The sequence below is a fragment of the Mesoplodon bidens genome (assembly GCF_964165515.1).
Source record: "Mesoplodon bidens genome assembly, chromosome: 3".
In the NCBI taxonomy this organism is placed as follows: domain Eukaryota; kingdom Metazoa; phylum Chordata; class Mammalia; order Artiodactyla; family Ziphiidae; genus Mesoplodon; species Mesoplodon bidens.
This window is the reverse complement of record NC_138178.1, coordinates 74,432,856-74,460,505: the sequence shown is the minus strand read 5'-3', so window position 1 is coordinate 74,460,505 and position 27,650 is coordinate 74,432,856. Positions and strand designations below refer to the sequence as shown.

General features: G+C 37.8%; 1 protein-coding gene across 2 annotated transcripts in view; it reads right to left on the bottom strand.

Annotated features, from left to right (window-relative positions):
* Nucleotides 1-27,650, bottom strand: part of TTC23 (tetratricopeptide repeat domain 23) — a 114,728-nt gene that overhangs the window by 85,089 nt on the left and 1,989 nt on the right. Inside the window, exon 2 of one of the 2 annotated variants that reach the window (XM_081228560.1) lies at nt 749-948. The exons of the other annotated variant lie outside the window; for it this stretch is intronic. Within the exon in view, the coding sequence (XP_081084686.1) occupies nt 749-904 (156 nt within the window). The 5' untranslated portion in view covers nt 905-948. The remainder of the gene's footprint in view (nt 1-748; nt 949-27,650) is intronic. 2 annotated transcript variants of the gene reach the window in all.

Here is a 27,650-nt window from a genome sequence, read left to right as displayed (position 1 = left end):
ATAACTCCCATCCCTCCCATCATTGCCCATCCCTCCTCCCCTCACTCCCCATGCTTTGCATCTATACCACCTAAGCTTGTGTTTGTCACAGAACTTATGCTGATTACCATTATCCATCTATCTCCCAACCAGATCATGAATCCCTCTGAGGCAGAGGCTGTAGCTTTCCCATCTGTGCCCCCAGCACTTGCAGAGCACCTGGCACAGATTAGGTATACAGTAAATTTTTGTGAATAATTGGACAAATAGGGTCTGACACATAAGAGGTGGTAGAGAAATACATATTGAATGAATGAGTAAATAAATAAAACTTTGAAGAGAGATGGGAAAGAAGTATGCAGAGAACAAGATTAGGAACCTAAGAAATATAAGCTCCATGAGAGCAGAAACTTCATCTGCTTTGTCCTGTATTCCAGTGCCTAGACCTGGCACACAGGAGGAGCTCAATAAATATTTACTGATTGATGGAAAATGACTGTAGTAGGTCAAATCACAACCAGTCAGTCTAGTGTACACTTGTCAGAAGTCAGGGAAAACTTGTTTGTTCATTTGTGCACTCATTCAGCAAACATAATGTTGACTGTGCCAAGTGCTGGGCTTGGAGTCCTGAGGTACTACACCCACTCACACTATGAAAAAGGCACTGTCATATTTTCTCTTGTACCAAACTCCTGAGAGTAGGAATGCAACCTAAAGTATCCTACTTCTCAATTACCAGAGTGCAGGTATAAAAAGAAAGGCTCCTTACCTCATGACTGCTAGAATAGGACTTTGCTTTCTCTTCACAGAGGTGGAGTTTCTCTTGAGGAGGCTGAAACAGTGCTGTCTGAGGCAGCTTGTTTTGGAGCATTTTTCTAGGTGTTATGCTGACGGCAGCAACAATTTCATCCAGGTGGTTGGACATGTGAATTTCCTGTGATTCTTGCTTATTTTTATATACATTATCCTCTAATTTTTAAATAAGGAAACGAAGGTGTTAATGATAATTTCCATAGTTACTTTTAGAAATACACATTTTTTTCTAGAAATTGAGACTAGAATCTAAGAAAATTTCAACATTATACTCATGACTTCTTTGAAATAAGTAGCATTTTATCCAAAAAGATCCTAGTGGCTAGTACTAACTTCTTTCAGACTGATTTCAAGTTTTAACTAAACCAAACATTCTTTGTTCTCTCTATATATTATATGTATATATATGTATGTGTATATGTGTATACACACATACTGATATATTTTATATATGATATATGTATCTATATATTATATATGATATATATGTATATATATCAGTAGGAATCAGCTGAGCCCAAACAGTTCTCAAAGAGCTCAGATTAGATCTGTTGAATCCCAAGTGACCTTGAAAACAGGAAAAAATGACATGTTAAACTTTCACTTCCAGCCAAGATGGAGTAATAGGGATGAGGTTTATCCTCTTGCCCGAAGTCACCAACCAATTAACAAACAAAAACAACAAAAAACAACCCATAGGCAAAAAAGGTATGAAACAATGGTTTTCAAGAGACAGGACAACAGACTTGAGAAATGGAAAAAAGAAACAAAGTGAGACCCATGATTGCCCCAGGTTATTGCTTTGAAAAAGTTTCTAGAACATGCAGGGTAACCCGGAATTACCCTGTGGACTATCTGAGTTGAGGAAATAGAGTAGATCATCTGGGGAGACCAAGGTGGCTGGAGTTCACAGGACAGAATACTAGAGAGGATAGAGCTGCACAGAGAGGACCCCAGAGATTAGCACCCCTCAAGTATGGGGAGAGAATACCGACCAGCACATGTGTAAGAAAACTACTTGAGTCTGAAGAAAGACTCCTCTAATAAGATTGAAAGGAAGTGTCTGGTGCTCACTAAGGCTGGTGCCTGTTCCCACTGACCAGACAGGAAAAACTCATAATTCGTGAGGTACACGGTAAAATATTCAGAAGGGTTTTGTCTCAGTAATGGAGATTAGCCCTAGAGTGAACCCTGCTTAGATCCACTTAACAAACCATGAGAGTAAGACCTAAAAGGGTAAAACTGTTTCCAAGTAACTTAACTGTATCAGAGGGCAAAACTCAAGGATGTTCATAGGAATGCAAAAAAAGCCAGCATTAAACAAGGTAAAATTCATATAATCTGACGTCCAAAGAAAGATCACCAGGCATGCAAGTAGGCAAGAAAACATGGCCCATAATGAGAAGAATAATCAGTCAAAACTGACCCAGAACTGACCCAGATATTAAGTTAGCAGAGAAGAATATTAAAGGTTATTATAATTGTATTCCATATGTTTAAAAAGTTAACTAGAGACATGGAATACAAAGAGACCCAAAATGAACTTCTAGATAAGAAAATTATACGTGAGATGAAAAATACACTAGATCAGATTAATGGGAGATTAGATATTACAGATGAAAAGATGCATGAACTTGCAGACACAGCAACAGAAACCATCTTTTAAAAAATCAGTGAGCTGTGAAACAACTTCAAATTGCCTAATATATATATAATTTGAGTCCCTAAAGGAAAGCAGATTGTAGTGGGGACAAAAAAAATAAGTGTTTGAAGAAATAATGGCCAAAATTTTTCCAAATTTGAGGAAAAGTAAAAACCCAGAGATTCAAGAAGCTTAATGAAAACTAAACACAAGAAGCATAAAGGAAACTACACCAAGATACATCATAACCAAATTGCTCAAAACCATGATAAAGAGAAAATATTAAAAGTAGTCATAAAAAAGGACATATTAGTATTAAAAAAAAGATGATGATAGCAGGTTTCTGGGAGGAAATAACACACATGAGAAGACAGTGAAGCACCATATTTAAAGTATGGACAGAAAAAAAATTGCCAAGCTAAAATTCCGTACCAGTGAAAATATCTTTCAAGATCAAAATCTGAAAGAAATCATCACCAGCGGGACTTCCCTGGTGGTGCAGTGGTTAAGAATCCTCCTGCCAATGCAGGGGACACAGGTTCAAGACCTGGTCCAGGAAGATCCCACATGTTGCAGAGCAACTAAGCCCGTGTGCCACAACTACTGAGTCTGTGCTCTAGAGTCCACGAGCCACAACTACTGAGCCTGTGTGCCACAACTACTGAAGCCTGCATGCCGTGAGCCTGTGCTCCACAGCAAGAGAAGCCACTGCAATGAGAAGCCCACACACTGCAACAAAGAGTAGCCCCCACTAGCCGCAACTAGAGAAAGCCCGCGCACAGCAACAAAGACCCAATGCAGCCAAAATAAATAAATAAATTAATTAATTTAAAAAAAATCATCACCAGCAGATTTGTACCCCAATGTTCCCAAGAAATATTAAGTGAAGTCTTTCAAAAGGAAGAAAAATGATAACAAATGGAAATATAGATCTACACAAAGGAATTAAGAACAATGAAAAAGATACTTACATGGGCAAATATGTAAGACATATTTTCATATTATTTCATATATTTTCATATTTCATATATTTTCATATTATTTAAATCTCTTTAAAAGATAATCGGGCAGGGGAGTAAGACATGGAGATCACCTTCCTCCCCACAAATACATCAGAAATACATCTACACGTGGAACAACTCTTAGAGAACATCTAATGAACGCTGACAGAAGACCCCAGACTTCCCAAAAGGCAAGAAAATCCCCACGTACCTGGGTAAGGCAAAAGAAAAAAGAGAAAACAGAGACAAAAGAATAGGGATGGGACCTGCACCTCTGGGAGGGAGCTGTGAAGGAAGAAGAGTTTCCACACACTATGAAGCCCCTTCACTGGTAGAGATGGGGGATGGGGGGGAAGCTTTGGAGCCATGGAGGAGAGCACAGAAACAGGGGTGCAGAGGGCAAAGCAGAGAGATTCCCGCCCAGAGGATTGGTGTGGACCAGCACTCACAAGCCTGAGACACTTGTCTGCTCACCTGCCAGGGCTGGTGGGGGCTTGGAGCTGAGGCTCTGGCTTTGGAGGTCAGATCCCAGGGAGAGGACTGGGGTTGGCTGCATGAACACAGCCTGAAGGGGGGCTAGTGCACCACACCTAGCTGGGAGGGAGTCCAGGAAAAAGTATGGACCCGCCTAAGAGGCAAGAGACAATTGTTTTGGGGTGCGCAAGGAGAAGGGATTCAGAGCACCGCCTAAATGAGCTCCAGAGATGGGTGCGAGCCACAGCTATCAGCGTGGACATCAGAGACTGGCATGAGAGGCTAAGGCTGCTGCTTCAGCCACCAAGAAGCCTGTGTGCAAGCACAGGTCACTAACCACACCTCCCCTCCCCAGAGCCTGTGCAGCCCGCCACTGCCAGGGTCCCGTGATCCAGGGACAACTTCCCTGGGAGAACACACAGCATGCCTCAGGCTGTTGCAAAGTCATGCCGGTCTCTGCCACCACAGTCTCGCCCCATGTTCCATATACTTCTCTCCCCCATGCCTAGTGAGCCAGAGTCCCCTAATCAGCTGCTTCTTCAACCCCATCCTGTCTGGGGGAAGAAGAGATGCCCTCAGGTGACCTACACACAGAGGCGGGGCCAAATCCAAAGCTGAACCCCAGGAGCTGTGTGAACAAAGAAGAGAAAGGGAAATTTCTCCCAGCAGCCTCAGGAGCAGTGGAGTTAATCTCCACAATCAACTTGATGTACCCTGCATCTGTGGAATACCTGAATAGACAAAGAATCATCCCAAACTTGAGGCAGTGGACTTTGGGAGCAACTGGGGTTTGCTTTCTGCATCTAAGTTGTTTCTGGTTTTATGTTTATCGTAGTTTAGTATTTAGGGTTTATTATCATTAGTAGATTTGTTTATTGATTTGGTTGCTCTCTCTTTTATATACATATATATATATTTCCTTTTTCTCTTTTTGTGACTGTGTATGTGTATGCTTCTTCATGTGATTTTGTCTGTATAGCTTTGCTTTTACCATTTGTCCTACAGTTCTGTCTGGTTCTTTTTTGATTGTTTTGGTTTTTTAGTATAGTTTTAGTGCTTGTTATCATTGGTGGATTTCCTTTTTGGTTTGGCTGCTCTCTTCTTTCTTTCTTCCTTTTAAAAAATTTTTAATAATTAAAAATAATTTTATTTTAATAACTTTCTTTCCTTCCTTCCCTCCTTCCTCCCCCCCTCCCTCCCTCCCTCCCTCTCTCCCTCCCTCTCTCTCTCCCTCTCTCTCTTTCTCCGTCTCTTTCTTTCTTTCTTTCTTTTTTCCTCACTTTTCTTCTGAGACTTGTGGCTGACAGGGTCTTGGTGCTCCAGCGGGGTGTCAGGCCTGAGCCTCTAAGCAGGGAGAGCTGAGTTCAAGACACTGGTCCACCAGAGACCTCCCAGCTCCATGTAATATCAAATGGCAAAAGCTCTCTCAGGGATCTCCATCTCAACGCTAAGACCCAGCTCCAGCAACGACCAGCAAGCTACAATGCTGGACACCTTATGCCAAACAACAAGCAAGATAGGAACGCAATCCCACCCTTTATCAGAGAGGCTGCCTAAAATCATAATAAAGCCACAGACACCCCAAAACACACCACCAGACGTGGTCCTACCCACCAGAAAGACAAGGTCCAGCCTCATCCACCAGAACACAGGCACCAGTCCCCTCCACCAGGAAGCCTACACAACCCACTGAACCAAGTTTAGCCACTGGGGGCAGACACCAAAAACAATGGGAATTACGAACCTGCAGCCTGTGAGAAGGAGACCCCAAACACAGTAAGTTAAGCAAAATGAGAAGACAGAAAAACACACAGCAGATGAAGGAGCAGTGTAAAAACTCACCAGACCAAACAAATGAAGAGGAAATAGGCAGTCTACCTGAAAAAGAATTCAGAATAATGATAGTAAAGATGATCCAAAATCTTGGAAACAGAATGGAGAAAATACAAGAAATGTTTAACAAGGACCTAGAATAACTAAATAGCAAACAAACAATGATGAACAACACAATAAATGAAATTAAATATGCTCTAGAAGGAATCAATAGCAGAATAACTGAGGCAGAAGAACAGATAAATGACTGGGAAGATAAAATAGTGGAAATAACTAGCACAGAGCAGAAAAAAGAAAATCGAATGAAAAGAATTGTGGACAGTCTCAGAGACCTCTGGGAAAACATTAAACGCACCAACATTCGAATTATAGGGGTCCCAGAAGAAGAAGGGAAAAAGAAAAGGACTGAGAAAATATCTGAAGAGATTATAATTGAAAACTTCCTTAATATGGGAAAGGAAATAGTCAACTGAGTCCAGGAAGCGCAGAGAGTCCCATACAGGATAAATCCAAGGAGAAACACGCCAAGACACATATTAATTAAACTAGCAAAAATTAAATACAAAGAAAAAATATTAAAAGCAGCAAGGGAAAAACAACAAATAACATACAAGGGGATCCCCATAAGGTTAACAGCTGATCTTTCAGCAGAAACTCTGCAAGCCAGAAGGGAGTGGCAGGACATATTTAAAGGATGAAAGGGAAAAACATACAACCAAGATTGCTCTACTCAGCAAGGATCTCATTCAGATTTGATGGAGAAATTAAAACCTTTACAGACAAGCAAAAGCTAAAAGAATTCAGCACTACAAGACCAGCTTTACAACAAATGCCAAAGGAACTTCTCTAGGCAGGAAACACAAGAGAAGGAAAAGACCTACAATAACAAACCCCCCAAAATTAAGAAAATAGTAATAGGAACATATATATTGATAACTACCTTAGAAGTAAATGGATTAAATACTCTAACCAAAAGACATAGATTGGCTGAATGGACACACAAACAAGAACCATATATATGCTGTCTGCAAGAGACCCACTTCAGACCAAGGGACACATACAGACTGAAAGTGAGGGGATGGAAAAAGATATTCCATGCAAATGGAAATCAAAAGAAAGCTGGGAGTAGCAATTCTCATATCAGACAAAATAGACTTTAAAATAAAGACTATTACAAGAGACAAAGAAGGACACTACATAATGATCAAGGGATCAATCCAAGAAGAAGATATAACAATTGTAAATATTTATTCACCCAACATAGGAGCACCTCAATACATAAGGCAAATGCTAACAGCCATAAAAGGGGAAACTGACAGTAACACAATAACAGTAGGGGACTTTAACACCCCACTTTCACCAATGGACAGATCATCCAAAATGAAAAGAAATAAGGAAACACAAGCTTTAAATGATTAAACAAGATGGACTTAATTGATATTTATAGGACATTCCATCCAAAAACAACAGAACACACCTTCTTCTCAAGTGCTCATGGAACATTCTCCAGGATAGAGCATATCTTGGGTCACAAATCAAGCCTTGGTAGATTTAAGAAGACTGAAATTGTATCAAGTATCTTTTCCAACCACAATGCTCTGAGACTAGATATAAATTACAGGAAAAAATAAGTTAAAAATACAAACAAATGGAGGCTAAACAACACACTACTAAATAACCAAGAAATCACTGAAGAAATCAAAGAGGAAATTAAAAAATACCTAGAAGCAAATGACAATGAAAACACGATGACCTAAAACCTATGGGATGCAGCAAAAGCAGTTCTAAGAGGGAAGTTTATAGCAATACAATCCTACCTCAAGAAACAAGAAACATCTCAAATAAACAACCTAACGTTACACCTAAAGCAATTAGAGAAAGAAGAGCAAAAAAACCCCAAAGTTAGCAGAAGGAAAGAAATCATAAAGATCACATCAGAAATAAATTTAAAAAAAAATGAAGGAAACGATAGCAAAGATAAATAAAACTAAAAGCTGGTTCTTTGAGACGATAAACAAAATTGATAAACCATTAGCCAGACTCATCAAGAAAAAAGGGAGGAGACTCAAATAAATAGAATTAGAAATGAAAAAGGAGAAGTAATAAATGACACTGAACAAATACAAAGGATCATGAGAGATTACCACAAGGAACTATGTGCCAATAAAATGGACAACCACGAAGAAATGGACAAATTCTTAGAAAAGCACAACCTTCCAAGACTGAACCTGGGAGAAATAGAAAATATACACAGACCAGTCACAAGCACTGATATTGAGACTGGGATTAAAAATCTTCCAATGGGGCTTCCCTGGTGGCGCAGTGGTTGAGAGTCCGCCTGCCGATGCAGGGGACACGGGTTCGTGCCCCGGTCTGGGAAGATCCCACATGCCGCGGAGCGGTTGGGCCCGTGAGCCATGGCCGTTGAGCCTGCGCGTCCGGAGCCTGTGCTCCGCAACGGGAGAGGCCACAACAGTGAGAGGCCCACGTACAGCAAAAAAAAAAAAAAAAAAAAAAAAAAAAAAAAAAAAATCTTCCAATGAACAAAAGCCAAGGACCAGATGGCTTCACAGGTGAATTCTACCAAACATTGAGAGGAAAGTTAACACCTATCCTTCTCAAGCTCTTCCAAAATATAGCATAGGGAGGAACACTTCCAAACTCATTCTACGAGGCCACCATCACCCTGATACCAAAACCAGACAAGGATGTCACAAAGAAAGAAAACTACAGGCCAGTATCGCTGATGAACATAGATGCAAAAATCCTCAACAAAATACTAGCAAACAGAATCCAACAGCACATTAAAAGGATCATACACTATGATCAAGTGGGGTTTATCCCAGCAATGCAAAGATTCTTCAGTATACACAAATCAGTCAATGTGATAAACCATATTAACAAATTGAGGGAGAAAAACCATATGATCATCTCAATAGATGCAGAAAAAGCTTTTGACAAAATTCAACACCCATTTATAAAAAAAACCCTCTAGAAAGTAGGCATAGTGGGAACTTTCCTCAACATAATAAAGGCCATATATGAGAAACCCACAGCCAACATCATTCTTAATGGTGAAAAACTGAAACCATTTCCACTAAGATCAGGAACAAGACAATGTTGTCCACTCTCACCACTATTATTCAACATAGTTTTGGAAGTTTTAGCCACAGCAATCAGAGAAGAAAAAGAAATAAAAGGAATCCAAATCAGAAAAGAAGAAGTAAAACTGTTACTGTTTGCAGATGACATGATACTGCACATAGAGAATCCTACAGATGCTACCAGAAATCTACTAGAGGTAATCAATGAACTTGGTAAAGTAGCAGGATAGAAAACTAATGCACAGAAATCTCTTGCATTCCTATACACTAATGATGAAAAATCTGAAAGAGAAATTAAGGAAAATCTCCCATTTAGCGTTGCAACAAAAATAATAAAATACCTAGGAATAAACCTACCTAAGGAGACAAAAGACCTGTATGGAGAAAATTATAAGACACTGATGAAAGAAATTAAAGACGTTACAAACACATGGAGACATATACCGTGTTCTTGGATTGGAAGAATCAGCATTGTGAAAATGACTCTACTACACAAAGCAATCTACAGATTCAATGCAATCCCTATCAAACTACCACTGGCATTTTTCACAGAACTAGAACAAAAAATTTCACAATTTGTATGGGAACACAAAAGACCCCGAATAGCCAAAGCAATCTTGAGAACGAAAAATGGAGCTGGAGGAATCAGGCTCCCTGACTTCAGACTATACTACAAAGCTACAGTAATCAAGACACTATGGTATTGGCACAAAAACAGAAAATACATCAATGGAACAGGATAGAAAGCCCAGAGATAAACCCACACAAATATGGTCACCTTTTTTTTGATAAAGGAGGGAAGAATATACCATGGAGAAAAGAGAGCCTCTTCAATAAGTGGTGCTGGAAAAACTGGACAGCTACGTGCAAAAGAATGATATTAGAACCCTTCCTAACACCATACACAAAAATAAACTCAATATTGGTTAAAGACCTAAATGTAAGGCCAGACACTATAAAACTCTTAGAGGAAAACATAGGCAGAACACTCTATGACATAAACCACAGCAAGACCCTTTTTGACCCACCTCCTAGAGAAATGGAAATAAGAACAAAAATAAACAAATGGGACCTAATGAAACTTTAAAGCTTTGCACAGAAAAGGGAACCATAAACAAGATGAAAAGACAACCCTCAGAATGGGAGAAAATATTTGCAAATGAAGCAACTGACAGAGAATTAATCTCAAAAATTTACACGCAGCTCATGCAGCTCAATATAAAAAAATTAAACAACCCAATCCAAAAATGGGCAGAAGACCTAAATAGACATTTCTCCAAAGAAGATATACAGATTGCCAACAAACACATGAAAGGATGCTCAACATCACTAATCATTAGAGAAATGAAAATCAGAAGTACAATGAGGTATCACCTCTCACCAGTCAGAATGGCCATCATCAAAAATATCTACAAACAATAAACGCTGGAGAGGGTGTGGAGAAAAGGGAACACTCTTGCACTGTCGGTGGGAATGTAAATTGATACAGTCACTATGGAGAACAGTATGGAGGTTCCTCAAAAAACTAAAAGGAGAACTACCATATGACCCAGCAATCCCTCTCCTGGGCATATACCCTCAGAAATCTATAATTCAAAGAGAGTCATGTACCACAATGTTCACTGCAGCTCTATTTACAATAGCCAGGACATGGAAGCAACCTAAGTGTCCATCCACAGATGAATGGATAAAGAACATGTGGTACATATACACAATGGAATATTACTCTGCCATAAAAAGAAACGAAATTGAGTTATTTGTAGTGAGGTGGATGGACCTAGAGTCATACAGAGTGAAGTAAGTTAGAAAGAGAAAAACAAATACCATATGCTAACACATATATATGGAATCTTAAAAAAAAAAAAGTCGTTCTGAAGAACCTAGGGGCAGGACAGGAATAAAGACGCAGACGTACAGAATGGACTTGAGGACACAGGAAGTGTGAAGGGTAAGCTGGGATGAAGTGATAAAGTGGCATGGACATATATACACTACCAAATGTAAAATAGATAGCTAGTGGGAAACAGCTGCATAGCACAGGGAGATCAGTTCGATGCTTTGTGACCACCTAGAGGGGTGGGATAGGGAGTGTGGGAGGGAGACGCAAGAGGGAGGAGATATGGGGATATATTTATATGTATAGTTGATTCACTTTGTTATAAAGCAGAAACTAACCCACCATCATAAAGCAATTATACTCCAATAAAGACGTTAATGAAAAATAAAAATAAAAAGATAATCAACTATTTAAACAAAAAAATGTACCATGGGGCTTATAACATATATATATGTGTATGTATGTATGTATATGTGTGTGTGTGTGTGTGTGTGTGTGTGTGTGTGTGTGTGTGTGTGTGTGAAATGTATGACCAAAGTTGTATAAAGACTGAGAGGGGCGGATGGAACTCTGAAGTTCTTATACTGTATGTGTAATGGTATAATATTACTTGAAGGTAGACTGAGATAAGTTAAAAATGTATAGTATAAACCCTACAGCAACTATTAAAAAAATGAGTAACAGGTAACAAGCCAACAAAGGAGATAAAAATATAGTCATAAAAATAATCCAATAGAAAAAAGAGGGAAAAGGGAACAAAGAACAGCTGGGACAAATAGCCAATAAATAGCAAGGTGATAGACTTAAATCTAACTATAACTATAACAATAACAACATTAAATGTAAATGATCTAAACACCCTAATTAAGAGAAAGACATTGACAGATTGGATAAAAATGCAAAACCCAACAATATGTTGCCTAAAAGAAATTCAAAGACACTAAGATTAAAAGTGAAAGAATGGAAAATAATATTCTAAAATTAGTCAGAAACAAACTTGGGGTATCTAGATTAATATCAAAGTACATTTTACAGAAAAGAATATTACCATAAGGAAGGTCATTTCATTATGATAAAGGGTCCATTATTCAAGAGGGCATAACCATCCCAAGTGTTAATATACCGAATAACAGTTTCAATATATAAGACCCCAAACTGATGAAACTGCAAGGAGAATTGATCAAATCCTCAATTATAGTCAGAGATTTAAATACCTTGTTGTCAATAATTGGTACACCAAGTAGGGAGAAAATCAGTAAAGGATACTGAAGACTTGAACTACATCATCAACCAACTTGATTTGGCATTTACTATAACACTCTACCAAAAAGCACAGAATATCCATTCTTTTCAAGTGCATATGGACATTAACAAAGACAGATTCTATCCTGGGTCATGAAACAAGCTTCAGTAAATTTATAAGGATTCAAGTCATACAAAGTACATTCTATGACCACAAAGAGATTAAGTTATAAATCAGTAACAGAAAGATATCTGGAAAATGTCCAAATATTTAGAAACTAAATAACATTTTTCTAAAAAAAAAGCCCCATGGGTCAAAGAAGACATCAAAAAGGATATTTGAAAGTAGTTTAAACTGAATGAATATAAAAAGACAACATACAAGAATTGGAGAATGCCGCTAAAGCAGTCATTATGGGGAAATTTATAGCATTAAATGCCCGTATTAGAAAAGTAAAGTAAAAAAATCTCAAAATCATGGTCTTAACCTTTACCTTCGATGACTAGAAAAGGAAGAGCAAATTAACTCAAAGTAGGCATAAGGAAAGAATTAATAAAATAAATAATAAAGTTAAATTCACAAATTAGAAAAATAGAGAAAAACCAATGAAACCAAAACCTGGTTTTCTGAGACCAATGATGCTGATAAATCTCTAACCTGACTAATCAGAAAAAAAGGAAAGAAGACACAAATCACCAATATCAGGAATGAGAGAGATACCATCACTGCAGATTCTACAAATGTTAAAAGATTAATATGGGAATGTTATGAACACATATGCCAATAGATTTGACAACTTAGATGAATGGAAAAATTCCTTTGAAGACACAAAATACTAAAGCTCACTCAAGAAAAAATATATACCTGACTAGCCCTATGTCTATTAAAGAAACTGATTTTGTATATTAAAAACCTTACAAAAAACAAAACAAAAGAAACAAAGAAAAACCTCCAGGCCTAGATGGCTTCAATAGTAAATTCTACCAGGTAATGAAGGAAGATATAATACCAATTCCATACAACCTCTTTCAGAAAATTGAAAATGAGAATACTTCTAACTAATTCTATGAGACCCTCATATCAAAATAAGACAAATATATTACAAGAAAAGAAAATTTCCGATCAATATGCCTCAGGAACATAGATGCAAAAATTTAAAGTAAAATTTTAGCAAATTAAACCCAGTAATAAATAAAAAGGAAAATACATCATGACCAAGTAGAGTTTATCTCAGAAATGCAAGATTGGTTTAACATTCAAAAAGCAGTCAATGTAATTCATAACATTAATAAACAAAAAAGAAAAACTGTATGATCATCTTGATCAGCACACAAAAAGAATATGACAAAATCTAATATCCATTTCTGATTTAAAAAAATCCTTACAAAGTAGTAATAGAATTGTACTTCCTCAACCTGATAAAGAGCACCTGTGAAAAACCTACAGCTAAATTAGTGAAAAATTGAAGGCTCTTCCCCTAAGGTCTGAAACAAGACAAGGAGGTTCACTCTCAACACTTCTATTTAACATTGTACTGGAGGTTCTAGCCAGTGCAATCAATCAAGAAAAAGAAATAAAAAGCAACCAAATCAGAAAGGGAAAAGTTAAACTGTCTTAAGTCACAGACAGTATACCTCTATTATCATCTGTGTAGAAAATCTGATGGAATATGAAGAAAATCTCCTAGAATAAGTGAGTTGAGCAAGATTATAGAATATAAGAGCACTACACAAAAATTATATTTCTATACATTAGCAATGGACTATCAAATTGAAATTAAAATACAATACTACATGCAATAGCATCAAAATATGAAATAAGGAATAAAGCTGCATTATTTATTTAAAGATGAATATGACTTGCACAATTAAAACTGCAAAACATAGCTGAGAGAAATTAAAGAAGACTTAAACATTTACCATGTCCATGGGTTGGAACCCTCAATATTATTAAGATGTCAATTCTCCACAAGTTGATCTATAGATTGAAAGCCTTCCCAATCCAAGTCCTTGCATTTCTTTTTTTTTTTTTTTTTTTTTTTTTGCAGTATGTGGACCTCTCACTGTTGTGGCCTCTCCGCTGCGGAGCACAGGCTCCAGACATGCAGGCCCAGCGGCCATGGCTCACGGGTCCAGCCGCTCCGCGGCATGTGGGATCTTCCCAGACCAGGGCATGAACCCGTGTCCCCTGCATCGGCAGGCGGACTCCCAACCACTGCGCCACCGGGGAAGCCCTGCATTTCTTTTTTTAAATAGAAATCAACAAACTGTTTCTAAAGTTCATATGAAAATTCAAAGGACCTAGAACACCCAAAACAACTTTGTAAAAGAACAAAGTCAGAGGACAAACACAACTTTTTATCAAGATTTATTATAAAGCTACAGTAACCAAGGCAGTTTGGTATTGCTGTCAAGATAGACAAATAGATGAATGGAACAGAATGGAGCGTCCAAAAGTGGATGCCTGCATACATAAATAATTGATTGTTGACAAAGCTGCAAAGGCAATTCATAGTCTGTTCAACAAATGGTGCTATAACAACTGGATGTTCACGTGTAAAATCAAAACAAAACAAAATAAAAATCTTTGATCCATACCTCACAGCATGTACAAGAATTAACTTAAAATGAAACACAGACTTCTATAAGAAAATCTATGTGACCTTGGACTAGGCAAAGATTACATATATATGACACACAAAAATTCATAAAAAGAACAAAGTGACAAATTGGACTTCAAAAATTAAAAATGTCTGTTCTTCATAAGAAACTGTGAAGAGGATAAAAAGACAAGTCATGGGCTGGGAGAAAATATTTACAAAATATGTATCTAATAAAGGACTTGTATCTTGAATATATAAAGAATTTTCAAAACTCAATAATAAGAAAACAAACAGCTCACTATAAAATAGGCAAAATATTTTAACACACATTTCATCAAAGAAGATATATCAGTAACAAATAGGCACATTAAAAGATGCTCAACATCACTAGTCATTAGGGAAATGCAGTGAGATACTACTCATAACAATTAAAATAACTAAAAATTAAAAGTCTGTATTAAGTACTGATGTGGAGGTGGAACAACTAGAACTCTCATATGTGTTGGTAGGAATGTAAAATGGTACAACCACTATGGTAAACAGCTTGGCAGTTTCTTAGTAAGTTATGATCTGTCCATTTCACTCCTAGGAATTTACACAAAAGAAATGAAAGCATATATCCATACAAAGACTTATGTACAAATGTTCATAGGAATTTTCTTTCTAATAGCCCCAAACTAGAAACAACCCAAATGTCCATCAATAGTTAAATGGATAAACAAACTGGTATAGCTATATAATGAAATATTACTCAGCAATAAAAAGGAACAGATATGCTACAACATGAATGAATCTCAAAATAGTTATGCTGGGCTTCCCTGGTGGCACAGTGGTTGAGAGTCCGCCTGCCAATGCAGGGGACGCGGGTTCGTGCCCCGGTCCGGGAAGATCCCACATGCCGCGCAGCGGCTGGGTCTGTGAGTCATGGCTGTGGAGCCTGCGCGTCCGGAGCCTGTGCTCCACAGTGGGAGAGGCCACAACAGTGAGAGGCCTGCGTACCACAGGAAAAAAAAAATAAAAAGTTATACTAAGTCCAAGAAGCCAGACCAAAGAGAGTACATACAGTATGAGTCTATTTATATAAAATTCTAGGAAATGGACATCAGTGTTTAGTGACTAGATCAGTGGTTGTCTCAACCTGAAGGGTGTGAGATGGCAAAGTGGTGGGGCAAGGAGGAGATGTGGGGAGGGGCGGGATGGAGAGATTACAAAGGGGCATGAGAGAGCCATAGCTGGGATTTAAATTTTCAGTAGAAATCAGCCCAGGCCCACACATTACCCTCTTGGGCTCAGCTTCCCAGGCCTCTCAATCCACTGGCCCACAACTGCCAGTCAGACATACCCAATCAATTGATACTATTTCTTCTGCCAGACCTGCCCAGTAGAATGCTGAAGCACATGATCAGCACCAGATCAAAGTGGGAGGAAGTAGAGGTCTGAAGCGGGGTCTCAGTCTTCCACTTCCAAGAGGTGATATTTAAAAATTTAATAACTGGTATAGCAGGAGGACCAACTAATCCGTATAGATGGCAACTATGCTGGAGCTGGGTTCTGAATGTTCCCTGCTGTTCCAGGTGTTAACCTTTGGGTGCTGACTTGTGGGGAGCTGTAGGGAGGCTTGAGGAGGTTACTGGCTCCTAGGAAATAACAACCGTTATGACTGTATGAGAGTGTACTAGTTAAACACCAACTTTGCCAATATGTAAGCTGAGGCATCAAAAAGCTGTGAAATGGAAAAACACCCTATAAAGATACAAAATACCAAAACTGAATGAAAAGGAAATAAAAAATCAGAATAGAATTATAACAAATAAATAAATTAGTAACTGAAAATATTCATACAAAGTTAAACCCAGGCCCAGATAGCTTCATTTGTGAATTCTACTAAACCTTTCAAGAAAAGAATAATGTGTACCTTTTGCAAACTCTATCAGAAAAAAGAGGAGGAACCCTTTCCAACTTATTCTACTAAGCCAGTATTATCCTGAAACTGAAGCCTGTGTTATCCTGATACCAAAGCCAGACAAAGATAACCCACGAAAACAACAAACCAATACCCTTGGTAAATATGGACACAAAATAATCCTCAACAAAATATTAGCAAATGAAATCTAGTGACATATAAAAAGGATTATACCCTATGACTGAGGGAGATTCATCCCAGGAATGCAGGGTTTGTTTAACATCTGAAATCATTAATGTACTACACCATTATTAATAGAATAGAGGAAAAAAACTGCATGATCATCTTAATAGCTGCAGAAAAATTATTTGGCAAAATCCAACACCCACTTATGATAAAAACTTCTTCAACCTGATAAAAGGCTTGATTTTTAAAAATTTAAGGCTAACATCACACTTAACACTGAATGTTTGCATGCTTTCTTCCTAAGGTTGGAAACAAGGCAAAGATGTTTACTCTCACCACTTGTATTCAAGATTTTAACGGATGTTCTAGCCAGTGCAATAAGGCAAGGAAAAGAAATAAAAGGTATGCAGATCAGAAAGGAAGACATAAAACTTTATTATTAGATGACATGATCTTCTGTGTAGAAAATCCTAAGGGATCCACACAGAAAAACAAAATAAAAAACAAAATGAAAACAACAGTAAAACCCTATTAGAACTACCAATTTCAGCAAGGTTGTAGGATACAAAAGAAACAAAAATTGTATTTCTGTCAATCTGAAAATGAAATTAAGAAAAAATTTTCATTCACAATAGCATCAAAAAGAATAAAATACTTAGGATAAATTTAACAAAAAAGTACAAGACTTTCACTCTGGAAAACATTATTGAAAGAAGTCAAAGAAGATCTAAATAAATGGAGAGACATTCCATGTTCATGGACTAGAAGCCTTAATAATATTAAGACAGCAATACTCCCTAAATATTGATCTATGGATTTAATGTAATCTCTATCAAAATTCCAGCTGCCTTTCCCCCCCCAGAATTTGACCTTAAATTCATATGGTAATGTAAGAGACCTAGAATAGCTAAAATGATCTTGAAAAAGAAGAACAAACTTGGAGGAATCACAATGCCCATTTTAAAAACTTACTACAAAGCTACAATAATCAAAAGAGTGTGGTGCTGACATAAGAACTGACATAGAGTTCAATGGGATAGAATTGAGAATCCAGTAATAAACACTTACATTTACTGTCAACTATTTTTTGACTAGCATGCCAAGATAAATCAATTAGGAAAAAATATCCCTTTTAATAAATGGTGTTGAAACAATTGGATAGGCACATGCAAAAGAATGAAGTTGGAGCCTTACATCACACCATACACAAAAATTAACTCCAACTGGATCACAGACATAAAAGTAAGAGCTAAAACTATAAAACTTTCAGAAAACATAAAACTATGCATGAGCTTGGGTTAGGCAAATATTCTTAGATATGACACCAAAGGCACAAGGGATAAAAGGAAAAAAATAGATAAATAGGACTCTATTAAAATTAAAAACTTTCATTGCTCTAAAAGACAACCCACAAAATAGGACAAAATATTTGCAAATATATCATATACCCGATAAAGGACTTTTATCTAGAATACACTTACAACTCAATAATAAGACAACAAATAACCCAATTAAAAAATAGGCAAAAGATTTGAATAGATATTTTACAAAGACGATATATGAATGGCCAACAAGCACATGAAAAGGTACCATTATAAGTCATTAGGAAAATGCAAATCAAAACTATAATGAGAACCACTTCACAACAACCAGAGTGACTATAAGCAAAAAGACAGACATTTAGAGGTGTTGGTGAAGATCTGGAGAAGTTGGAACCCTCATTCAACACTGGTGGAATGTAAAATTATGCATTCACTTTAGAAAGCAATTGCATAATTCTTCAAAAAGTTAAACACAGAGTTACTATATGACTCAGCAATTCCACTCCTAGGTATATACCCAAGAGAACTAAAAGCACATTCACACAAAACCTTGTGAATATCTCCATAGCACTATTATTTACAATAGCTAAAAACTGAAAGCAATCCAAATGCTCATCAACTGGTGAGTGGATAAAACAAATGTGGTAGTATCCATGTAATGGAATATTATTTTGCAATAAAAAGGAATGAGGAGGGAACTGATCAAGATGGTGGAGTAGGAGGACACAGAACTCACCTCCCCCCACAAATACATCAAAAATACATCTAAATGTGGACAATTCTCACTGAAAACTAACTGCAGACTGGCAAAAAGACTCATGTACAACCATGGCTGTAAGAAAAATCCACACGGAATCAGGCAAGAAGAGAAGAAATGAGATCAGGTCAGTACCTGTGCCCCTGGGAGGAGATTCAGAGGAAAAGGGAGATTACACAAGTGGAGATCTTCCCTGGGGAGTGAGTGGTTTGAGCAACATATTGGGTGCCCCAACCCTGGGGTCTGACACAGGGAAGACAAGTCCCCATGACTGGTTGGAATGCCAGTGGGACTAACAGGAAGGCTGTGGGAAGTCTGAATTCCACTCACGAGTATCATGTGCCCACTTGATTGCTCCCAAGGCAGGGGAGAGGGAGCAGACTGAGGGCTGTGCAAGTGACTCGTTGGTTTCCCATGATTACCATGGTGTGCACCACAGCCTGAGCTGAGTGAGTGCTGCTTGGGAGCTTAGCTGTGAGACTCAAACTTGGCTCAGACCTGAAGCAGCAACTAGAGGGCAGGGGCAGCCACTGCTGGTGCTAAAGGTAGCTCATCAGAAAAGTCGTGTCTCTGTCTGTGGCTGGACCACCACAGTTCAAACCCCGACACATGCTGAGACCCCACACAGGCCCTGCCTGCTCTGTGGTGCATCTATCTCCATACTAGGGCAGGGGTGGCTGAGGTTATGGGGACAGCCCAGCTGTGAGAGACAAAGGAGTCTTGGGCCTGAGGTGGCATCTTAACAGGGCAGGGGCAGCCATTCCTGCTGCTTACACAGGCAACACATCAAAATCAGTCCAGATCTCTGACCCCAGATGGACTGCCACAGCCTGTGCCCTGACACATGTCGAGTGACCACACCAGCCCCTCTTGCTCCAGTACAGCTTCCCTCTGGGGCAGTGGTGCCAGTGCTGGGAGGGAGGAGAGCACACACTTGAAGGGAACTGAGGCAGCTTGGGCCCGAGCCTCAGGGTTTCTCCTTCAGGAATTGACACCCACCCACAACCCCAATATGGTGGTAAAAGCCACTGGGCAGAGGGGAAGCCTCAGCTCACACCTGGCTCTGGCTCTAGCCCCTCCATCTCCAGCCCCACCTTCTACCAAGGCGATAGCTGCCAGTTCACCTTGAGGAAAGACATGACTTGTGTTCATGCCAAATCCCGCTCTCCCACCAAGGCCACTGGGGACATGCAGACTGTATAGGGATGCTTCCACATAAGGACACCCCTTCAAGACTACAATAGGTTACTATTTCACCTAATTTCATAGAAATAGAGAAAGTTAAGCAAAATGAGAGGACACGGGAATTTGTCATAATTGAAAGAGCAAGAGAAAACCCTTGAAAAAACAACTAAAGAAACAGATATGGGGGACTTACCTGGTGTGCAGTGGTCAACAATCTGCCTGCAAATGCAGGGGACGTGGGTTCGATCTCTGGTCCAGGAAGATCCCACATGCTGTGGAGCAACTAAGCCTGTGTGCCACAACTACTGAGCCTGGAGCCCGTGAGCCACAACTACTGAGCCTGTGCGTCACAACTACTGAAGCCTGTGCACCCTCGAGCCTGCGCACTGCAACTACTGAGCCCATGCGCTGCAACTACTGAAGCCCGCGTGCTCTATGGCCCACAGGTCACAACTACTGAGCCCGCATGCTGCAACTACTGAAGCCTGCATGCCTAGAGCCTGTGCTCTGCAACAAGAGAAGCCACAACGAGAACCCTGTGCACTGCAACTAAGAGTAGCCCCCACTCGCCACAACCAGAGAAAGCCTGCATGCAGCAATGAAGACCCAACTCAGCCAAAAAAGAAAGAAATAGATATAAACTATTCACCAGATAAAGAATTCAAAGCATTGGTAATAAGAATGCTAACTGAATAAAGAATAGATGAACACAGTGAGAATTTTAACATGGAACTAGAAAAATATAAAAAAGAACCTGTCAGAACTGAAGAGTACAATAACTGAAATGAAACACACACTAGAAGGAATTAATAGGAGACTAGGTGATACAGAAGAATGCGTAAGTGGAAGATAGAACAATTTAAGATAGAATAATGTAAATAGAATAGAATAATGTAAATCACCCAATCAAACAGCTAAAAGAAAAACAAATTCATAAAATGAGAACAGTTTAAGGGACCTTTGGGATAACATTAATGTTACCAATGTTTGCATTACAGGGTTCCCAGAAGGAGAAGAGAGAGTGAAGGGGGTTGAAAATTTATTTCATGAAATTATAGCTGAAAACTTTCCAAACCTGAAGAAGTAAACAGATATTCAAGTACAGGAAGCACAGAGGGTCCCGAACAAGATGAACCCAAACAGACCTATACCAAGACATAACATAATGAAAATGGCAAAATTTAAAGAGAGAATTCTAAAGCAGCGGGAGAAAAACAAAGAGTCATATACAATGGAACCCCCATAAGACTAATCAGTTCATTTTTCTGAAGAAACTTTGCATGCCAGAAGGGAGTGGTGTGATATACTCAAAGTGCTGAAAGGGAAAAATCTGCACCCTAGGATACTCTACCCAGCAAGATTATCATTTAGAATTGAAGGGGAGATAAAGAACTTCTCAGACAAGCAAAACTGAAAGAGTTTATCAATACTAAACCTACCCTAAAAGAAATGTTAAAAGGTCTTCTCTAAATGGAAAAGAAAAAGTTATAGCAAGAAGTAAGAATCTATAGGAAAGGAAAAATACCACTAGTAAGGGCAAATGTATAGTAAAGGCTGAGGATCAACCACTTAAATAAGGTAGTATGAAGATCAGGAGACAAAGAAATTGTAAAATCAACTATAATGACAATAATCAGTAAAGGGATAAAAATGAAGATGTAAAATATGACATCAAAACCCAAAATGTTGGGGTGGAGGGAGAGTAAAAACTGTAGATCTTGTAGAATGCATTTGAACTTAAAGGACTACCTTTTTAAAAACAAGTAGATATAGTTATAGGTCAACATATATATAGGTAACCACAAATCAAAAACCTATAGTAGAGGGCTTCCCTGGTGGCGCAGTGGTTGAGAGTCCGCCTGCCGATGCAGGGAACACGGGTTCGTGCCCCGGTCCGGGAAGATCCCACATGCCGTGGAGCGGCTGGGCCCGTGAGCCATGGCCGCTGAGCCTGCACGTCCGGAGCCTGTGCTCCGCAACGGGAGAGGTCACAACAGTGAGAGGCCCGCGTACCGCAAAAAAAAAAAAAAAAAAAAAAACCTATAGTAGATACACAAAAACTAGAGAGAAAGGAATACAAGCCTACCAATAAAGAAAATCATCAAACCACAAGGGAAGAAACAAAAAAAGAAGAAATAAACAGAGAACTACAAACACAACTGGAAAAAAAATTAATAAAGTGGAAATAAGTACATACCTATCAATGATTAAATGTCAATGGACTAAATGCTCCAATCAAAAGACATAGAGTGGCTGATGATAATAAAGCAAGATCATCTATATGCTGCTTATAAGAGACTCACTTCAGAGCTAAAGACACACATAGACTGAAAGAGAGCAAATGGAAAAAGATATTTCATGCAAATGGAACAAGAAAGTGGAGACAGCAAAACTTGTATCAGACAAAATAGATTTAAAAACAAAGTCTATGACAAAAGACAAACAAGGGCATTATATAATGATAAAGGGAAAAATACAAGAAGAGGATATTATACTTGTTAACACATATGCACCCAATACAGGAGCACCTAAATATATAAAGCAAATATTAACAGACATAAAGGGAGAAATTGACAATAATACAATAATAAGAGGGGATTTTAACACCCCACTTACATCCATGGACAGATCATCCAGACAGAAAATCAATAAGGCAACAGTGGTCTTAAATGACACCACAGACAAGTTGGTCTTTAGAGATATCTACGGGACATTCCATCCCAAAACACCAGAATACGCATTCTTTTCAAGTGTGCAGGAAATGTTCTCCAGGATAGACCATATGCTAGGCCACAAAACAAGTTTCAACAAATTTAAGAGGATAGAAATTATCTCAAGCATTTTCCCAATCACAATGGTATGAAACTATAAATCAACTACAGGAAGAACAATGGGAAAAGCACAAGCATATGGAGACTAAACAATGTACTACTAAAAATTCAGTGGGTCATTGAAGAAGTCAAAAAGGAAATCAGAAAATACCTTGAGACAAATGAAAATGGAAACAAAACTTTCCAAAATCTATGGGATGCAACAAAAGCAGTTCTAAGAGGGAAGTTTACAGTGATACAAGCCTACCTCAAGAAACAAGAAAAATCTCAAAGAATCTAATTTCCCATCTAAAGGAATTAGAAAAAAAAAAAAGGAAGCCTGAAGTCAGCAGGAACATGAAAATAATAAAGATCAGAGAGGAAATAAAATAGAGACAAAAATAGAAAAGATCAATGAAACCAAGAGCTGTTTTTTTAAAAAAGATAAATAAAATTGATAAACCTTTAGCCATGGTCATCAAGAAGAAAAGAGAAAGGCCCCCAATAAACAAAGCAAGAAATGAAAGAAAAGAACAACTGATGTCACAGAGATACAAAAAAAATTATGACACTAATATGAACAGTTATATGCCAAAAAATTGGATAATCTAGAAGAAATGTACTAATTTCTAGAAACACACCTCTGGCTAAAACTGAAACAGGAAGAAATAGATAATCTGCACAGACCAATCACTAGTAGAGATATTGAATTTGTAATAATAATAAAAAAAACCTCCCAAAAAACCAAAGTCCAGGACTGAACAGCTTCACAGGGGTATTCTGCCAAACATATAAAGAAAGGCTAATACCCATCCTTCTTAAACTACTCCAAAAACTGAAGGGGACAGAACACTCTCAAATTCATTCCTTGAGTCTCCCACTACCCTGATACCAAAACCAGACAAGGATAGTACAAAAAGGGAAAATTACAGGCTAATATATCTGATGTCTATACATGCAAAAATCCTCAACAAAATATTAGGAAACCAAATTCAACAATATATAAAAAGGATCATACACCATGAGCAAGTGGGATTAGTTCCAGGGATGTAAGGATGGCTCAATATTTATATATCAGTCAATCTGATATACCACATTAATAAAAGAAAGAATAAAAATCACATGATAACCTCAATATACACAGAAAAAGCATTTGACAAAATTCAACATCCATTCATGATAAAAACACTCACCAAGGCTGTTATAGAGGTATCATATCTCAACATAATAAAGGCCATTTATGACAAACCCACAGCTAACATCATACTTATTGGTGAAAAGCTGAAAGTATTTCTTCTAAAATCAGCAACAAGACAAAGATGCCCACTCTCACCACTTCTATTTAACATAGTATCAGAAGCCCTAGGCATAGCAATCAGAGAGGAACAAGAAACAAAAAAGGCATCTAAACTGGAAGGGAAGAAGCAAAACTGTCACTATTTTCAGATGACATGATACTATACATAGAAAACCCTAAAGTCTCCACTGAAAAAACTATTAGAACTAATAAGTGAATTCAGCAAAGTTGCATGGCACAAGATTAATATACAGAAATCTGTTGCTTTTCTTTATACTAATAATCAGAAAGAGAAAGCAAGAAAACAATCCCATTTAAAATTGCATCAAAAAGAATAAAATACATAGGAATAAACATAACCAAAAAGGTAAAAGACTTAAATTCTGAAAATTATAAAACCTTGATGAAGGAAATGGAAAGATATCCTGTGTTCTTGGATTCAAAGAATTGATACTGTTAAAATGTCCGTACTACCCAAAGCAATCTCCACAGTTAATGTAATTTCTATCAAAATACCCATGAAATTTTTCATAGAACTAGAACAAATAATCCTAAAAATTATGTGGAACAACAAAAGACCCTAAATTGCCAAAGTAATCTTGAGAAAAAAGAACAAACTGGAGTTATCACACTTCTGACTTCAGAATACTACAAAGCTACAGGAATAAAAACAGCAAGATACTGGCACAGACACATAGATTAATGGAACAGAATAGAGAGCCCAGAAATAAACCCACACACTTATGGTCAATTAATCTACAACAAAGGAGGCAAGAATACACAATGGAGAAAAGACAGTCTTTTCAATAAGTGGTGCTGGGAAAACTGTACAGCTACATGTCAAAAAATGAGACAAGAACATTTCCTCACACCATATACAAAAATAAAATGGATTAAAGACCTAAATGTAAGACCTGAAATCATAAAACTCCTAAAAGAGAACATAGGCAGAACACTCTTTGACATAAATTGTAGCAATATTGTTTTTGGATCTGTCTCCTCAGGCAAAAGAAGTAAAAGCAAAAGTAAACAAATGGGACCTAATTAAACTTAAAAGCTTTTGCACAGCAAAGACAACCATTGACAAAATGAAAGACAGCCTATTGAATGGGAGAAAATATTTGCACATGCTATGATCAATAAGGGGTTACTATCCAAAATATATAACAAGCTCACATAACTCAATAAAAACAAACAACCCAACTAAAAAATGGGCAGAAGACCTGAATAGACATTTTCCCAAAGAAGACATACAGATGGCCAACAGGCACATGAAAAGATGCACATTACTAATCATCAAAAAATGCATATCAAATACAAATGAAATATCACCTCACACCTGTCAGAATGGCTATCATCAGAAAGACCACAAATAACAAATGTTGACAGGGATGCAGAGAAAAGGGAATCCTTATACATTATTGGTGAGAATAAATTGCCACTATGAAAAGCAGTATGGAGGTTCCTCAAAAAACTAAAAATAGAACTACCATATGATCCAGCAATAATTTCACTCATATATGTGAAGAAAATAAAACAAAATATACATGCACCCAATGTTCATAGCAGCATTATTTACAACAGCCAAGATTTGGAAGCAACCATCAACAGATCAATGTATAAAGAATATGTGATTTATATATATATATATATATATATATGTATATATATATATATACACATATATATATATACACATACAATGGATTATTACTCAGCCATAAAAAATAATAAAATTCTGACATTTGCAATAACATGGATGTACCTACAGGGTATTATGCCTAGTGAAATAAGTCAGACAAAGACAAATACTGGTTATAACTTACATGTGGAATCTAAAAAAATAAAAGAATTGAATTAATATAACAAAATGGAATCAGACACAGAGATATAGAGAACAAACTAATGGTTACCAGTGGAGAGAGGGAAGAGGGGAGGAGTGAGATAGGGGTATGGGGTTAAGAGATACAAACTACTATGTACCAAACAAATAAGCAACAAGGTTATATTGTACAGCACAGAGAAATATAGCCATTATTTTGTAGGAACTTTAAATGGAGTGTATAATCTGTGAAAATATTGAATCACTATGTTGTATACTTGAAACTAGTATAATATTCTAAACCAACTATACTTCAATTAAAAAACAAAAGGAATGAAGAACTGACACATACTACAACATGGATAAACCTCAATAACATCATGCTGAGTGAAAGAAGCCAGATGCGAAATACCACATATTGTATGATTCCATTTGCATTAATGTATTAAATATCCAGAAAAGGCAAATCTATAGAGACAGAAATTTTATTATTGATTGCCTGGGCTGGGGGTAGGAATGAGAAGTGCTTGCAAATGGGCATGAGGTATCTTTTTACGGTGATGGACATTTTCTAAAATTGGAATGTGGTGATAGTTACACAACTCTGTAAATTTTCTATAAAAATCATTGAGTTATATCGTTAAAGTGAGTGAATCTTATGGTATGTAAATTATACCTTACTAAAGCTATTAAAAAATAGCTATTAAACCACCATGCAGTTTTATACGTAATTCTGACTTTTATACATCTTATAACTACAAGACTTTCATAAGATAGGGCAGCACTGATTCCCAAAGACAATATGGTAGAGGCTCCAAAAATTTTGTAAATCAATCTTAACATTCTGGCTCTACGAATAGATGGGTCACATGGCATTATTGCCTGACACCTAATAGGCCTCAATAAATGTTTATTGGATGAACAATTAAACCATCTTTATAGTGTGATTTTCCCCCAAACGTACATCTACCTGATAGATGAAACTCAGTTGATTAGGGCATTTTTTTCTTAAGAAAACTGAAAGAAATGAAATGCCGATATCCCCAGGGGAAAAGCTGATAAGCGCTTAGGTAGTCAGGATCAGTTAGGCTATAATGAGGTAAGATACTAACTCCTACATGCTACAGACACTTGATTTAGTGGGGGTGGAGATGGAGGTGGAGAGTGGCAATGTCTGATCCACAGTCTTTCAGAGATCCAGGCTGACTAAGGTTTAACCGTACATCAACAGGAGTCATGGTAGACTAACAGAGATTGAAAAACTGTGTATGGGCTTTTCACTACCATTGCCTTTAAGTGACCCACCTCACTTCTGCTAATATTTCAATTGCTCCCTAACTCCAAAGAGGGCTAGATATCCAGGGGAGTAAATGGAATATATGGTGAGCACTGCAGTCTGCCACATTTGTCATCAGGGGACTTTTTCTCAGCATTCTTTTCCACAGCTAGAGATAACCTCCTTCTCCATCTATCCGATTAAGAACCACTGATCAAGAATTTAGAATAGTAAGACAGATAGCTAGTGGGAACCTGCTGTATAGCACAGGGAGCTCAGCTTTGTGCTCTGTGATGACCTAGATGGGAGGGATGTGGGTGTGGGGGGTGTGGGTGGGAAGTCCAAGAGGGAGAGGATATATGTATACATATAGCTGAGTCACTTCATTGTATAGCAGAAACTAACACAACACTGTAAAGCAATTATACTCCAATTAAAAAAAATTTAAATAGATGACCTTCAGGTTCTTTGAAGCAAATTTTGAAGCAGGAGACAAATACCCTGCTTGGTATCCCTGAAGCTTTTTTGGGAGGAGATGGTTCTTGATTCACCTTTTTTTGCCCA